The sequence below is a fragment of the Botrytis sinoallii genome, assembly GCF_014898435.1.
Source record: "Botrytis sinoallii strain Bc 23 chromosome Unknown BSIN_034, whole genome shotgun sequence".
Lineage (NCBI taxonomy): Eukaryota > Fungi > Ascomycota > Leotiomycetes > Helotiales > Sclerotiniaceae > Botrytis > Botrytis sinoallii.
The window spans coordinates 415,540-430,450 of record NW_024066061.1 but is presented as its reverse complement, the minus strand read 5'-3'; the positions used below and the strand labels follow the sequence as shown (position 1 = coordinate 430,450).

General features: G+C 42.5%; 5 protein-coding genes across 5 annotated transcripts; 1 reads left to right on the top strand and 4 right to left on the bottom strand.

Annotated features, from left to right (window-relative positions):
• Window positions 1–267: 267 nt before the first annotated feature.
• EAF02_011707 (uncharacterized protein) lies at window positions 268–4,251 on the bottom strand. The gene is made up of 3 exons (XM_038907754.1): window positions 3,705–4,251; window positions 3,580–3,652; window positions 268–3,518 (listed from the first exon to the last, which is right to left on the bottom strand). The coding sequence occupies exons 1-3, from the start codon at window positions 3,746–3,748 to the stop codon at window positions 2,013–2,015; spliced, it is 1,623 nt and encodes a 540-aa protein (XP_038752571.1). The 5' UTR covers window positions 3,749–4,251; the 3' UTR covers window positions 268–2,012.
• A 760-nt stretch (window positions 4,252–5,011) lies between these two features.
• Window positions 5,012–6,689, bottom strand: EAF02_011706 (uncharacterized protein; the record flags this gene model as incomplete). Its single annotated transcript, XM_038907753.1, has 4 exons — window positions 5,012–5,624; window positions 5,672–6,118; window positions 6,167–6,364; window positions 6,415–6,689. 4 exons carry the CDS (start codon window positions 6,687–6,689, stop codon window positions 5,012–5,014), a joined length of 1,533 nt encoding a protein of 510 aa, XP_038752570.1.
• A 702-nt stretch (window positions 6,690–7,391) lies between these two features.
• On the top strand, window positions 7,392–8,125 carry EAF02_011705 (uncharacterized protein; the record flags this gene model as incomplete). The annotated part of the gene is made up of 2 exons (XM_038907752.1): window positions 7,392–7,426; window positions 7,483–8,125. 2 exons carry the CDS (start codon window positions 7,392–7,394, stop codon window positions 8,123–8,125), a joined length of 678 nt encoding a protein of 225 aa, XP_038752569.1.
• A 463-nt stretch (window positions 8,126–8,588) lies between these two features.
• EAF02_011704 (uncharacterized protein) lies at window positions 8,589–10,163 on the bottom strand (the record flags this gene model as incomplete). The annotated part of the gene is made up of 4 exons (XM_038907751.1): window positions 8,589–9,126; window positions 9,176–9,710; window positions 9,762–9,796; window positions 9,846–10,163. 4 exons carry the CDS (start codon window positions 10,161–10,163, stop codon window positions 8,668–8,670), a joined length of 1,347 nt encoding a protein of 448 aa, XP_038752568.1. The 3' UTR covers window positions 8,589–8,667.
• A 1,657-nt stretch (window positions 10,164–11,820) lies between these two features.
• EAF02_011703 (uncharacterized protein) lies at window positions 11,821–13,942 on the bottom strand (the record flags this gene model as incomplete). The annotated part of the gene is made up of 4 exons (XM_038907750.1): window positions 11,821–12,531; window positions 12,694–13,297; window positions 13,449–13,670; window positions 13,734–13,942. The coding sequence occupies 4 exons, from the start codon at window positions 13,940–13,942 to the stop codon at window positions 11,821–11,823; spliced, it is 1,746 nt and encodes a 581-aa protein (XP_038752567.1).
• Window positions 13,943–14,911: the final 969 nt, after the last annotated feature.

The following is a 14,911-nucleotide window of genomic DNA, read 5'->3' as shown; positions in this document are numbered from 1 at the left end:
ATGTCACGAAGTCTATTTATCAGAAGCATGCGGGGATCTACAATCCAATCAAGTGGAAGGCGGGATGGAGAAAGTATTCTATGTTACCGTTTTGAGCATCCTTGGCCGCTCAAATCATGTTCAATATGCGAAGGTGCAACATCGAGGGGAAACTCTCAAACCCCTATAGCTCGCTACGCTCAAAAATTGAAGATATAAATTGCATTTCGCATCTCGCGCCGTCAGTCTCTCCACGGCAGTGGCCACCGGAAGACCAGCGGCGCGTCATCTATTTAGTTACTATTCGTACACAAGCATCCTCTTAATCTACATCCCATCAATATACGAGTATAATCTAAACACACCGAGTACTTTTATACAAGAATAGACACATCTAAGACCACATATTGATATCGATCATTCCCTCATTTCCTCGATAGATGAATTTGCATTTAGCTAACCACGTACGTTGTACCATCGAAAACAAGAATACACATCAATATTAGGTATTCAAAAAGTTCAAGAACATCAAGAAGAACTTTCTCGAAAAGTGAGACATCAGACGAAAAATGAATTCTCCTTACTCCCTTCTAGCCCTTCCATTCATTTGTTTCCCTTATCGCCATGCGCACTTCATGCCCTTAGTTCTTCTTGGTGTCTCGTGGTACCTTTTCGTTCTATTTATTCTCATGCGCTCATCTGTTCTATCAAATCCAAGGGAGTCATTTCGCATCACCTAGCAGCTCAGCCACGAGTATTTGGCCAGAACCCCGAGGTAACATTTTGCGACCCTCTGTTATGATGGCCCTCCAAAATTCCTGATCCATGGAGTGGGAAGGCCATGTATTGTAACATCACTCATCAGCGAATTGACCGACACGGAAGAATAAGTACATGTACGTGTGCTCATTGCCTCACTGCCGTGCTAGCTATGGTTACCTCAGCTCGGATCCACTTTGTACATCAGAGGTTGCAGCTTCCGTTTAATCCCTGTGTACATCAGATACTGAAACCAGAAATTGGAATTTCATACTCTCCGCCACTTTCCATGTACATGACAAACCGACCGACCGGCATGCATATGTGCGTAACATCATGTAAGGGGCTCTGCTGCATATAAACTTTGATGTTTCAAACCGTCATATATATCCAAGTTCAATGCGGTACTACAGTATCACATGTAAATCAATATCATCATCATACTCATCGAGATGGAAGTAGAGAGAAAGAATAGTATTGTCTGAAGATGATGAAAGCTATCAAGTCCATGCTCGATCCAAACTAACATCAATATCGTAGGTTCCTCCCTAAAGTTTTTTTTGTTATTTTTCTGTGAACACCCCTCATCCCAAGATGTCGTGCTCCCCACTTCGAGAGTGTGAGAAGTGACCATCATTGCCATTGTAAAGCACTCTCAGCAGCGCGATCTCCTGCTCTCCGCTTGTCATCAATGCCAGCCGTGAGTCATTGTTGATTGAATCATCTTTACTAACATTAACCCAACAAACAAATCGTCCACCCGTTGGCACGCCCGTCACCACCCATTCATCAAATGCTCATTACCATGAGCCCATAAGATGAAGAAAATAGATTTACCCATCGCCCATTCCAGAAATGCCTTTACAGCAGAACCGGTCTAGACTAGAAAAGTTTCTCCTGCGAGTACCTTCATTGAACGCCCTCCCATTACGCCATGCCGTCATACCAGAGCGAATTCGCTGAAACTTTTGCTATCCGCTACTACTCATGCGACCCAAAGTAGTTATCTGTCGAAAAAATGAAAGAGAGAAAATTGAAAAACGAGAGTCGTATGATACAAACACGAAAACTCAGCGACAGCTGAAGAAATTCATGACCCGAATCAAACGTCAAGTCGAGTAGTGGGATGCATCCAGAAACAGCTCAACGTCGAGAGCAAAAAAATCCCGCAGCCATGTCCGTCGTAAAATCGAGTCTATCGCAAAGGGAATAGAAGGTTATATGTACAAAACTCCAAACATCATCATCACGTGTAATACGGTTGGAACATAAGCCTATTGAGCTGGTGGAGGACCCTGGCCTCGACCTCCTCTTGAGTTGTCGTAACCGTTCTGTCGTGGTCCTTGACCGCTTCCTCTACCACCACCAAATCCGCCTCGACCCCTGGAATAGTTTTGACGCTGACCTTGGTTTTGTCTCGGTCCTTGTCCTTGTACCTGCCCTTGTCCTTGTCCTTGACTCTGGTTTTGGCCTGGGCCACTCTGGCGTCCATTATTATAATTGTTATATTGACCACCAGTTCTCTGATTCCCAGAGTGCTGTGTGGGTTGTTGCTGATCACGTCCTGGTCCTGATGCCTGACGGGTGTTGGTTTGGAAGTTGGATACTGGACGGGGGATGTTTTCGGGAGTCTCGTACACATAAAGGTTCCTCGGGATAATTTGTGGAATTGGAGCAATCTCTGTCCCAAGTTCACGCTCGATATTATACAAGTTGAAGCGATCCTCCCAACTGATGAGGTTGATTGCTAGACCGAGATGTCCAAATCGGCCAGATCTACCGATACGATGAAGATAAGTTTCAGCGTTCTTAGGGAAATCGAAGTTGATAACGACATTCACAGCTTGAATGTCAATACCACGAGTGAGTAAATCGGAGCAAACAAGGTTGCGGCAAACACCATTTCGAAAGTCGTGGAAAACGCGGTTTCTGTTGGCTTGAATCATACGAGCATGACTGTAGAAACATGAATAGCCTAATTCGGTAATCTTCTTAGCAAGAAGTTCGACTCGATTTGTAGAGTTGCAAAAGATGATCGACTGGTTGATTTGTAATTTTGAGAACAAAGTATTGAGACAATGCACTTTCTCTTTCTCTTCGACAAATGCATAAAACTGAGTAATACCGCGCAGAGTGAGCTCGTCCATAAGATTGATTTCGTAGGGGTCGACCATGTTCTTATCCGAAAAGTCTTTGACCGTCATTGGGAATGTTGCACTAAAGAGCATGATTTGTCGGTCCTTTGGATGGAATTGAAGTAATTGTTCGATGACGATAGTAAATTCAGGTGAGAGTAGTTTATCAGCTTCATCCATGACAAACATATTGCACTCACTGAGGTCGGCTACATTCTTTCCAGCTAGATCAAGGATTCTACCAGGTGTACCGACGATAATGTGAACGGGCTCTTGGAGACGCAGGATATCATCTCGTAAGGTAGTACCACCAGTAGTAACCATAACGTTGATGCCGAGATGCTGACCAAGAGTTTTGCAGACTTGTGAAGTTTGAAGAGCTAGTTCCCGAGTGGGTACCAGGATGAGACATTGTACTTTGGTGTTTTTGGGATTAATACGTTCGAGTGCAGGGATGACGAAGGCGGCAGTTTTACCGGTACCGTTCTTCGCTCTAGCCAGTATGTCTCGACCTGTAAGGGCCACGGGGATTGCCTCTTCTTGAATTGGGGATGGCTTCTCGTAACCCATTTCGAAAATGCCCATTAACAGCTCTCGCTTGATGGAGAAATCTTCGAATTCGAGACCCTTGGTGGCGGTAACATCCTACATATATATGTTAGCGACTTTAACGAAACATCAAGTAGAGAAAAATATGTTTGAGTACCTCTGTCTGTTGCCTCGTGTCTTTTACTGGGATGTTAAGACCAGCTTTCCAGTTGTCCGAGGAAGCATTATCACTATTCTCATATCAGTGACAATTAAAGATATCCAAGGAGTGGACGATCATACTTGATCTTAGTAGCCGCTAGCTTGTTTGCCAGCTCATCAGCCATTGTATATGTAGTTTTTGTTGGGAGAGGGTATCTTTAGCATAAATGTATGAGATGTGGTGTTGGGGCGCGAAAGTAAGGTCGCGTTCTATTGGAATTCGTCTTGGATCGTATGCAATTAGTTCAGCATAAAATAGTATAACACTAGAGAAGGCCGGTGGAAAGGAAGGCCGCAATGATGTTGATCTTGAAGGATGAGAATATACGAGTTATTATCGAGTTGAGGGGTGGTTGTTGATCTCGAGGAAATTGTTGATTGTTTGTGATGTATTTGTAGTGGGGTTATTGAGCGTATGTATTTATGCTTTTTCTTGTCTGCAGGATTGTGCGCATGAATTGAATTGAGTATTGTAGTCGAAGATCTGGTTTAGGTAGAGATCTGAAGTTCTGTGACGGTCGTTGTTATGGTATGGTAGTTGGTGGGTTGTGAGTTGTGGGTGGTTGTGTGTTTATTTCGAATTCTTCAAGGGCTGATTTGGGTTGAGTTGAGGTGAGGTAAGGTGAGGTGAGGTGGTTTGGATTGAAAGGAAGATCAGAGAAACTTTAAAGGTTTAGTGTGGCTCCTAAAAGCTTTCGGCAGGCGGGCAGGCGGGAGGGCTAGAATGGAAAGGCTACCAAGTAATTTTGGTACGGCACACGTGATGTAATGTTTTTAAGATTAGGACTAATGAGGATAGGAGGGCTCGAGGAGGGGTTAATAATAAGTAACACGTACGGTACACAGGCTGGTATATACATTCACCTTATAACAATAACATCTAGGTAGTATCTAGTAATAGCTACCTAAGTAATCAACGGTTGAGAATATTCGAATTCGATACATTCATAGAACACTGAATTCGCCCATCAAGAAGCACTTATCAAGAACCGTACAATTTGACCCTCTGTTTTATACTTGATGTATGTACGGTGGACCTACCTGAATACGAATTCACTCAATACACGTACAGATTAGACACAAGTAGGTTTATTTTATGAAGCAATCAATGACATCGAAGGGCAATTGATTTTCCTGAAAGGCTCAGACCAAGGCAAGTGTTGCTCCTGACGCAGCAAAACCCATAAGCAGTTGTGGAATAATCTCATAGCTAAGTGTATCACAAGTAATATGATGAGAAGTTGCAATGTAATAGAGATCTTTCTACTTTAGCATCATATTATTCGGATTAATATTCATTTCTCATTTATTATCCATATACCAAGTATATCCATGCCAAAAGCACTACCTACCTATGACGCCAAAGACTGGGATGACATTCCACAAATTTAGAATGCCATCGCATCTGTCTCTCGCTCCCTTTTGATTTTGACATCGCTTTCGTCTTTCATCAGAGCAGTGACAAATGATCTGAAGTAGTCTACGTATGGCTTCAGGCTCGTTTTCTCCCAATCTTGTATGCTTTTTCCATCCGTATCCCCATCTTCAGGTGGCGTCCACTGATCGATCTCGCCAAGAAGTTCGGTCACAGTTGGTACAGCAAGAGGATCAAAGTCCACTAGATGTCTAGTATCTATAGGAACACACACTCTTCCTGTGCCTGGGTGTACGACGAAAGGACTTTTGAGTAAATGGTTGAGGTGTTTGCTGACTTCGATATCGAGTCGAGGGTACGTGTATTCGAGAACTATATCTTGCTTGGCTTCCAGTAAGGCTCTTGGATCCAAACCCTTGGTGGATTTTGCCAATGCATCAATATCGGCCCATTTTGACGTTGATGACCGTCCAGGAGCAGAGCTCCATTTTTTCCGTAAACTTTCATTGAGTGTTCTGTCAGGTAGAAGCTGTAATAACTTGTCGATTTTATCGTCTTCCTCCCATGGATCTTGATCGTGAAGGATGTCGTTTTGAAAGTGACTTTTGAGTATATCAAGACTTCGTCTACTTCAGATTAGTAAAAGGAACAATTAAAGTGCACATGTACATACAATACATGCGGGTGCAATGGTCTTTTCACATTAACCTTTTTCGCAGTTTGCGATCCACCTCGAATGACTTCTAGATATCCGGCAATAGCCCTTCTCTTCTGGTCGTCCATTTGCCTAGCTTTCTTGTCGCATACCCAAGCGTGAGCTCCTCTCCTTCCAGAGTATACCCACATGATATGTTTAAAACCAAAATCATCTCGTAGCGCAACATCAACCACTTTGATGGCCATCGTAATGAATTGCCAGCACTTGTTGCAGATATTTGCTTTGTCACAGCACGTTCTGATCTCGTCGTAATCCGTCAAATCGATATCAAAGCATAACTCCTTTGCTATTGGTCGAAAGGCGGAAGACTTGCGAAGTGTTTTGCGATCCCTGGGATTTGTACTATACACTGGACCAATTTCGAATCTGGACGGCATGAGACGAAGGACATCCTTACGTAGACTGAAGTTTATTAGCGTAAGTGGGCCTAAATGATACACCATCACTTACAGATCGGAGGTTGGGAATGCTTGGTATCGCAAGTATGCATCGTTTTGAAGGGTGAAGGCAAATTCACGATGTCCAAAGTCGGTTGAGGGCGTCGGAGAATGATTAAGCCATTGAAATAAGTGGCGCCAAGGGAAAAGTCTCTGATAAAAGGATCGCATAACTTCTGGATCTGATGCTCGCGATGCAGGACCTATATTTCTTGATATCTACTTAGCTTCCGTGCCTGGTACACGGCTTTCAATACTTACACTGGGGAAGCTGGCGCTTCAGGTGAGCTCGACAGCTTTTCCTCTTTCGCATTTATACTTGGAAATTCATCGTCAAACTCTGTATCTGGAAAGAATTCTAATAAATTGGGCTCGGTTTTCGCAGCCGCCTGAGGTATCGCCTCGCCTTGAACTCCAGCATCTGCCATTGTAATATCTTCGTCGTCATTCAACTCAGCAACCTGCGTGTTGGCAGACGCAGCCTCTGCTTCTTGACTCATTTGTGCGTCGTCCCGGATCTCTTCGTTATCGGACATATTGTCTTGTGATTGTATCGAGGGTTCTTCGGGGAAACAGAATGTGGCATAATGAGGTTCGTGTATGTATTCGCAATTCCCAATATTTTATTGGAAGTAACTTATAATAAGCCTCGAACCGAAAATCAATTTAAACATCCTACGCGTTCGACGCGATCAGTCAGTCCCCTTTTCGCGATTATGCGCTAAGATAAGCTGATAAGGATTGACGAATTCGTGAAGTACCTAATCTAATCCACTCCACCTGCCAAATTCTTACCCCAAGAAGATGTAATGATTGGGAAATATTCTCGAACTCTCGGAATTCTTGTTAACTAAACTTCAATAAGATTCGAATTCATCTTATCTGTATACTCAATGTCAGAACAGTAACGAAATGTTATGCCGGCCTCCTTTCTCACTCGAATTCCGTAGGATCACTCAACTTACCTGTGGAATTCGAAGGCAGTAACCACCTTGATATTGAATGCACTATTCAAAGGTCCCCCTTTCCTTTCGATAATGTAATGAAAATAATCAAAAGAGAGGTACCACGAGAGACGTGCCGAGAGAAGTGCAGTACTTGTGTTTTCTGCTGTTCAAATACTTTCAGCATCTCTGCTAAGAACCCGTTCTCATATCAAATTACTTTTTGGAACCAAGAGATTATAAAATCCAATAACACAGATATCTCCTTCACATTGCTGGATTGTTTAAGGCACAATGGAATCAAGTCATCCTTTCAATGATTTACTAATGTACATGAGATTTCTACCGCCCTGTTACATTCATGCTTACACAATCTCATCTACAGTTCCCCCTTCGCCAGGAATTGGTCTCCATTCTATGTCAAATTTCGAGGCAAGCGACTCCCAATAATATATCACGTCGAGAACAAACGTGTGAGTACTAAAAACACGTTTTTCAATGACTTGGGCTTGCACTGTACCCATGATGAACCTTATGTACTCGATGATTGTTTCCAAATTCCTTTACAGTTGTTCCTGCGATGGTTGCAAGAAGACCAGATGGATACAATATTGAGCGAGGCTAAGAGGGAGCACAAACCTTTATTCAATGAGACCTGGGCAATTGTCGTTGTGCACTTGTGTCTACTTTGTGAGTGTTGGGAATTTCCCGTTGCTTTCAATGCAGCAATGGATCATTTAATACATCTACGAGACTTTTCATTCATGATGCCGCACCAAATCGAGGCCATTTACAAGGCTACCTACGCTGGATCGGGTTTGCGTCGATTGATCGGGGATCTCCCCTCGATTGGAAAGTATCAAGAACAAATGGAGCATTTAGGGTTACTCCAACGTGAGATTGTCGGGGAAGTGTTTGAGGAGCTTTTGGATAATATGAGGACACGTGAACTTCCCGAAACCTCGTTGTTTGATGCTGCTGGCAATGTTAGAAATGGTCAGTTGGCGGAATATCACATGGAGTTATAGGAGAAGACAAAGTGTTCATCATTGTTTCCAGTGCTTCTACTGTTTGTTTTGCGGATACAGCGCAAGTTCAGAAATTGAGGGGTGGTCTATTGTTTCAAGAGGTACTGAATCTGTGAACATCGCAAATAGTTATAGCTGATACACATAGCATTCCTGTAGCTAAACTAGCGTATAAAAGCCGTGTGTCTAAACATCAAACCCGACTTTCAACGTTTGTAAAACGTTTGTACAACGCAACAAGCGGGCTAGCTTATGCATGCTCATTGTGATATGCTCCATGGCTGGATAGTTTATTCATGGACCCGTTAATTTACAGGAATTTAAGTAAGGTAGGTCATATTTATACCTTATTGTATATATCTCGCCTGTTCATCCTTCTATAGCATGGGACCTCACACTTAATGTTGGAGGCTAATCATCCGGACTTTACCTGTTGTCTATCATCCTCTTGAACCTTGATAATAAAATATCATATTAACATAATCTAATTCTCCACTACAAATACAACAACCATGCCTTTGAAAATGTAGAGCCTATGAGATTTACTCGTTTAACCAATACATAAGCGTCAGCAGAAGTGCGTTCACGGAAGCTATAAACCAACTCGCGAAGCCGAAAGCACCTTGAAAATCTTCTTTGGCAAGTGACCATGCCAAAGCTATGATGCCGCTTATCACTAGCGCCACAAAGTTTATAAAGAAGATAACTTTGTAATTCGGGCCTTCATCAATATGGATTCCCCATCCCAAAGCAATTGGTGCAGCTCCGTTATCAAGTATACTTGTTTTGCATTTTCGTGGGACTCTTCTCATCCAGAAAAGAATGCCTGTAGGACTGGTGCATTTCAGATAGTGTAAGATAACATTCTCCGGAACAGGAAGCTCTCCTTCATCAAGTGGACATGGATGGTATATCCAGCTGTCATGATCTACCTCTATTTTGGGTGGTAAAGAAAGTGGTGTTTGTAGAGTACCGACGCGATGACGTTGCTCTACAGAAAACTAGTATTTGTGGTTAGCAGTTGCAATGATAAAATGTTTAAGCACATACCCGTACGAAATATACAGATGCTGGTTTGAGAAGCCAAAGTTTGGAGCGCGCGCCGCGCAACTCAAAGTATTTTTCACGGATCCGTTCGAACATATCCTCGTCAAGTTTTGCACCAACGAGATTAATCTCGCCAAGTCTTTTGAGATTCTCACCAACGTTTACACAGAGTTCCAGAAAGGTTGCTTCTGTCAAAGTTGATAAGGTCAATACGGAAGATGTTGGTGTTGATAAGATCAATGACGAAGAAGTTGATATCGTAGAGACGAATGCTGGTGATTTTGGCGTTAATGTTGTCAACACTTGCGATGTGGATGGAGAGGTATTCTTGACTGAGGAAGCATGATGGTCACTAGATGAGGCCTCTGAATTCGGAATGTTAGAGAATGCTCTGATACGAAAATGTCGACCTGCTCCAGTCCGAAGGGCTCGGACCTCATATAATGCTGCGCTTGAGACGCTATGCAGTATCGCATGTATGTCTCGCATGGTTTCTGGCGATTTAGCTTTGAAATCCGCAGAGTTGCCCGCCACATTCCTAATAATTCAAGTTAAGATATCACTATACTTCAAGCAGTAGATTACTCACACAAGTCCAATTGATCCTCTGATCGCCTTCACGGACTCTTGGGCGAAGAAGATATGAAAGTGTATTTTTGAATGATTGGATAACAGACGTATGATAATAAGTCGATTCTTCAAAGATTGGATTCTCAGCTATCGCTTCACGAGATGAATCAGTCATCTTAGTATCAGTTGGTTTACCGTCAAGTGGCTGTTCGCTCGGATTTTGACAGATAGCCTTATTATTCCTCATTGAATGGATGGCTTCGAGATTGTTCGGTGTCTTTGATCTTCGCATAAGTTTGCTTGCATTTTCCCTACTCAGAGTCTCTGTAGACTCTCTACTTGATCTGCATATCTCTCTCAGATCATCTGGAACCGATACATTGGGTCCCATGAGCTTTTGTTGTAATTTTTGTGGATCCATGGTTTCTTTGCTGTATTGAAATGACATTGAGGCTCTGATAAACTGGCGTGAAAGTAGTGCGCGAAACTTATGAATAATAACTTCTGTGGCCTATTGTTTTATATACGCACCTTGCAGGCTTCCGCATGCTGAAGGTATGATCCGAAAACAAATTCCCTGGCTGAATCTGATGTGATTAAATGCTGTAACTTTACTATCTGAAAGGTGTAGAGCTGGGCGATTATCAAACAAATGTCTCGAAGGGTATAAAAGCGATATACCTTATGAGATTTAAACTAGCGGGCTTCAGCTTACCCCTCGGTGTATATTTCTGTCTGAGTTGTATTACTTTATCTAGAAGGCGTTTTACTGGTGTAATCATGCCACAAAAAGAGCCTTGCCTATGCATCGGTATGTCATTGTAGCCTCATAAATTTCAAGTGTGCCACGGTTTCCTTGTGGACTCCGATTTTCTTAGTGTGGCTGTTCTTGATATATGCATAGCAAGGCTACTATGTCAGCAAAAAGTTGGCTGTTCATCCTGGGGCCAATACCGCCAGTAGTACTAATCAACTCATGAAGATCGAATATAAAAGAAACATGTATCACGTTAATGATGATTGCAATGCTTCTTCCTCTCCCATGCCTTATTCTTCGGCTTACCCGGCGATAGGGAATCATATCTTGATTCAGTGCGATGGAATGTTTGAAAGTTAAACATTCTTTTACTAAAGGGATTCAATCGATTTAGTATTGTGATTGATATCTATTTGGAAAGATAGAAGAAAATAATTATGATCAATTCATTCCGCATGCCTCTCTGTTTCCCTTCTGTGCGTATAAGTCTGAATTGAATTAGAGTAAAAAAATAGTTCACACAAGATCATCAATTATCAGATCTGAAATAAGAAATTGAGAGATATCTAGATCTTTCCGGGCCCAGTAAATTACCTCTAGGTTGCCAATCCCTCAATCATCTAGTTTAATCTAGACTAAAGAAGCCTATCGTCCAATGTGTTAAAAAAATCTGTTACATTATTTGGAGTCAACCCTTCGTCATCGACTTTCAATCTCTTATGGTTTGGATAGGATTCTGTGATTTTGACTCAGCAGTATGTATACTCAAAGCTCTTACACAACATTTAAAAGCTAATAATGTTCATTTACTCAACTTAAGGACCATGATTAACTACTACCCTGCAGCATCAGCCGAAGACATGTTTTTGATGCCAGATTGGACACAGATATTGAAGTGTCAGAGGATTCTACGTGTAATGAGATAAGGTTACAATCAAACTCTGGTATCTACACATAGTCTGTAGTAGGGTCTGTATTAGACAAAATCTCTAGAAACATCTGGTTGGGTATATCAGTAGATGCATGGACATCACGCCTAAATATATATTCCATCTGGAAATTCACATATGCTATCCAACACTAGATATTGTAGATTGACACAAGATATGTGCTACGCAATTGATAGTTATTGTTTGAGTCTATGATATAAAATTCACTTGGGTATTCTGAACTACGCGAATGAAAGAACTCCTACAACTATCAAAAGAAAATTTGAAATTCACCAAGATTCGCCAAAATCCCCCGAAAGGTTCTGAACCCGACCTTCTAGAAGAAAGCATACGCCAAGTTCCACCCTAAATTTCGAGAAAAGCTCCAGAGTTCATATAACCCCCATAACTCCCGCCAAGAGATCGCCTATTTGTTGCCTCTTATCTCCTCTAACCTTCCTACGCTTGCTTGGTCGAGATCCTGGGCCACTAGCGTCGTCACCCATCGTCTCGTCGGCCTGTTGTCCAGTTCTAGTCCTAGCAACAGGTATCGTGATACGTGTACAAACGTAACCCTTTGCGCCAGCTCCGAGGTTTTTGCTAGTGTATTTGAGCGATCTATCACTCAATCCGCCATCGTAAAATGGCTGATGCAAATCCGCCCGCGATGGTGTATAGAGTAACTCTGGACCGAGACGAAGAGAAGCAATTGGAATAGAAGATATGAGTTCTCCGGAGACCATAGGAACAAATTCGCCGATGTTTAGGCCAACGGCACGCAAATCTTCGTCGTTGCGAAGCTCGCTGATTCGATTGAGAGAGGTAAGGGTACGGAATTCCCAAGTTTCAAGCTCACGATATTCCTTACGACTGATATAATCCACAGCTTCAAAGTGGGAGAGACCGGTTCTCTTGAGTTTGGCGCGGCCAGCAGGGGTTCTTTCCATTGCTCTTACTTGCTCTTCGGCGTGAAGGTACGCGCTATTTCGTGCTGCGGACGGAGATCCTCCTGTAAGTAAGGTTGGTACATCTGCCCGAGGTATCATTGTAATTTTGGCTTTATGCCATAGAGGTTTGGCAGTGGATCTACGGATTGGTCTGGCCTGTGATAATTGTTGTTAGCAATTGTTTTGTTGAAACAGCATATGCAAAGCACGTGCTCGAGCAAGTTCAGAGAAATTCAGAACATAAAGGTCCGTGCTCAGACTATTACCGAGATTCTTTCAAGAGAAAAAGGGGTTCAAGGGTTGAAAGAAACGACTTACAGGAAGTCCAAGACTTGCGCGCATAGCCATAATATGCTTTACACAATCTGACTGCAAGATTTCGAGTAATGCTCCATCAGGATGTACTTCCCAGCCAAGTTTCTCAGCGCTGAGTTGAGCCAATCCATTGAAATCACAGTCCATGACGTCGAAAACAGCTAAAGCAGGAAAGTCGTTTAGGTATGGGAAGCAATTATTTGTGATTTCCAGGAAATTTCGAAGCTTTAAGATTCTCAAGACTTTGAATCCCTTTCCCTTTGCTGCCACTTCGCTCCAGGTTTTGATTACTCTGTCTCCGAAGCTCGTATCGAACTGCTTACCGGCAGTTCTTACACGATTATCATGCTTTGAATTAGAAATTTCGAGAGCTATCAAGTTAACAAGTGTAGATAATTCGACCAGATTCGAAGTACTGAAAGCAGTGGTAATAGATAAGTGTACAAGAAAGTCGAAAGTATCTGATTTGAGTGGCTTCGTGTAGACAGATAAGGACGGGATTGGCTCTGCGACAGAACCACTGTATCGAAATTGGTTTAAAATGGCACCTTCTTGTCGATCGAGAGCTTTTGAAAAAGCCTTCCAAGTATTAAAACTGTTGACACATCTACACCCAAGAGATCAGTTAAACTCAGTACTTGTATGCAAGATAATTGTCAAGTATCTGTAATTCTGTGCCCTACAATAAAGACTGTACAGGTCCTTGCAGTAATCCTCCATTTCAGAGTAGAGTAAGAAGAAAGAATACTAAAACTAACCTCTTTGACAGCTCCCGCCAAAGAAACTCGAGCTGCGTTGAAGGCATGTTCTTGATGCTTTCATAGGTAATACTGCTAATGTTCTTTACAATCGAATCGACCGAAAGTTGCATTAAACGTGGCACACAAGGTTTTCCGCGTCTAAATTGTGCGACGATTGCTTCTCCAGCAGTGAACTCTTGATCGTCGTCAGATTCTTCCCAATTTGCTTCTAGAAGTTCCCTAAATGTCTGTCAGATTCCATCTTATGAGAAAAAAGTGGTGAGAGAGAAGGGGCCAAGTTACTCAAATTGAGAATCCCAATGATAATCCGAGACTTGGAGTTCCCGTGAGGTTGTTTCCTGAGATACTAGACCGGAATTTGGGTCAATTATTCGTCTGGGCCCATCTAAGACGCCGCGCGGAAGAGTAATAGAGGGCTTAAGAAGATGAAGTCCTCGAGCGCGCTGGCTCCGCTCACGGAAGTAGCCATTCATTCTCGTGGTTAGAGACATATTTGTGATGGTTTTTTTTTAAAAAAAAAACAAGGAGCTTAGGTATATGAAGGATTGATGACTGTAGTTATTGAAGGAGGCTTTCGAAAGATATGATTCCTCGCTCGCATAGAGAAAGGTTTTCTGCAATTTGCTAGATGAACTTGGCGCTTGTAGCTGCAGAAGAAGACTTTGGGTCTTTTGGTGTGTCGTTTGGTACAATGATTTTGGTTGTGAAGGAGATTCGAACAGATCTGGATATAGCTTGCGACTGTAGCATAATAAACTGAGTAATTAGTTGCTACCTTAGGTGATCAAATTATTTCTCGAGCCGAGTAGATTAACGGGTGAGATACTGAGAAGATTTGGTCGGACAAAAGTCTTTCTTTGGATAGAATGGCGACTGGGATCCTTATGGCAGTAGGAAATCTCCAGAAGATCGAGCTCGATTAATGAGTCTGTATTGCAGTGGAAAAGAAATTTGGTGAACTCAGACCACCAACACAAAAAGTGGAAATTAGACAAATCAAAATTCCAGAACTTTTGACTTCCGAGGCTGAATCCGCTGCGAGTATTTGGATTTGAAAAGTCTAGCGTATAATATTTAAAGAGCGTCGAAGTAGAAGAAAACGGGACGGGTTGAAACTTGATATTGAGAAAACGGAAGAGGCGGCAATGAGGTGTCGATTGGTATGGCAATTCAATTGAAATTGATGCCTTAGGAAATCAGACTTGCTTTACCTTACCTTGCCTCGCCTCCAGCCGTCTTCTGAAGATTCGGATAATTTGTATCATCCCATCAAGGTTCTCTATCATATCATTTCTTAACTCACTCGAAGAGAAGCTTTGAAAATACGCGTGTTTAACGTGAAGTTTATGATGACTCAGCATCGCGGCTACCTTTTTCCGTCCCCGCCCCACCAAACACCGACCAGCTCTGAACTACATTCGAAAGATTTGAGCTTCCGAGGAGGAAATTCGTCGGCGTGA

Excerpts from the sequence above, each read along its gene's own strand:
- EAF02_011707 (XM_038907754.1), bottom strand. The coding sequence starts at position 3,748 with ATGGCTGATGAGCTGGCAAACAAGCTAGCGGCTACTAAGATCAA. Across the intron at positions 3,653-3,704 it reads CTAGCGGCTACTAAGATCAA|TGATAATGCTTCCTCGGACA; the intron begins GTATGATCGTCC and ends ATATGAGAATAG. Across the intron at positions 3,519-3,579 it reads ACACGAGGCAACAGACAGAG|GATGTTACCGCCACCAAGGG; the intron begins GTACTCAAACAT and ends ATATATATGTAG.